Genomic DNA, 1,317 nt, shown 5'->3' with positions numbered 1-1,317 from the left:
CAGTGATCCCACTGCACTTGGAAGGGACAAAGCCAGACCTGAATTGTTTAAGTAGGAATGTGTGGTAGAAACATAGAATCAGGAGAATAAATGAGTTTTGAAGAGTTCTGACTCTGAAGGAGACTGAGAGGACATAGGCAGAGAGGGCGAGAGTGAGGGAAGCTTTGGATAAAATAAAGTTGCATGCTTTATTTTTAAAGTTAGTCATTAGCTAGAGCATATCCCCAAGATAGCTTTAGTTTTTTATGTAACTACAAAGCTATTTAATCCTCTTAGAATATAGAAAATTGTCCCTTTATACCGATGAGAACTCTGAGGCAGAGGCAAGTCCCCGAGTGACACTGTGCTAAGGGCTCATGCCTGTTAGAGAGACAGGAAACTTCCTTCCTAATGGTACTCTGCGGACACTTGGGCTTCGTGCATGGTCATCACTCAGGCCTTCACGCATAACAGCAAGCGAGAATCAATAGTAAAGGAAAAGCTAGGAGTGGGCAAAGAACTCAGGGAGATGTGTGTGTCTGTCTGTCTGTCTGTCTGAGGAGGGTTCTTTTGTGCGATGGGGTCTCAATATGCAGTTCTAGCTGTCCCGGAGCCCACAGCACCTTCTGCCTCTGCCTCCAAGGAATCTAGTACTCACTTCTGACGTCAGCAGATGCCCACACTCACACATGCATATATACATATAATTGTTTAAAAGTAAATCTTTTTTTTTTTTTAAAGAAAATGTTACTAATTATTTGGGAAATAACAAAACAGTATTCATCAAATGAAAATTTAAGAAATACAAATATTGATCTTTATACTTTTATTATCAAAATGTAAACAAATGTGGGTTTGGTTTTTTTGTTTGTTTTGTGTCTTAAGGTTGGAATACACACAAAAGCTTGGTTTGTAGCTGGAATATTTCTTCTGCTAACCATACCAGTGTCAATATGGGGGATCCTTCAACATCTGGTGCATTACACTCAACCTGAACTTCAAAAGCCCATAATAAGGTCAGCTCTTAATATATTTGCTATTACTGATGTGACTGACTTAATTCTTGAACATTAATTTTTTTATGTTTTACTTTCTATAGGATCCTATGGATGGTCCCAATATACAGTATGGATAGTGTATGTATATTTTATTATATTTCATTAAGAATTTTATGACATTTAACTGTGCCTTCCAGAGAATGCCGAGTAAGGTAATATGCACACAATATTGGCAAAGAGAGATTGATAATGATTTTTTCACTATTTTATTTCACATTTTTTTTGTTTATTTTTGTTTTGTTTTGTGTTTTCAAAACAGGGTTCTGTATAGCCCTGGCTG

The 1,317-nt window shown here is 37.1% G+C and overlaps 1 protein-coding gene across 1 annotated transcript in view; it reads left to right on the top strand.

Moving 5' to 3' along the window:
* Positions 1-1,317, top strand: part of LOC110337765 (transmembrane protein 184C) — an 8,860-nt gene that overhangs the window by 4,410 nt on the left and 3,133 nt on the right. The window contains 2 exon segments of the mRNA XM_021220814.2: positions 865-995; positions 1,079-1,115. Of these exon segments, the coding sequence (XP_021076473.1) occupies positions 865-995; positions 1,079-1,115 (168 nt within the window).

This window comes from Mus pahari, chromosome 20, assembly GCF_900095145.1.
Source record: "Mus pahari chromosome 20, PAHARI_EIJ_v1.1, whole genome shotgun sequence".
NCBI lineage: Eukaryota > Metazoa > Chordata > Mammalia > Rodentia > Muridae > Mus > Mus pahari.
This window is presented reverse-complemented; position numbering and strand designations above follow the sequence as displayed.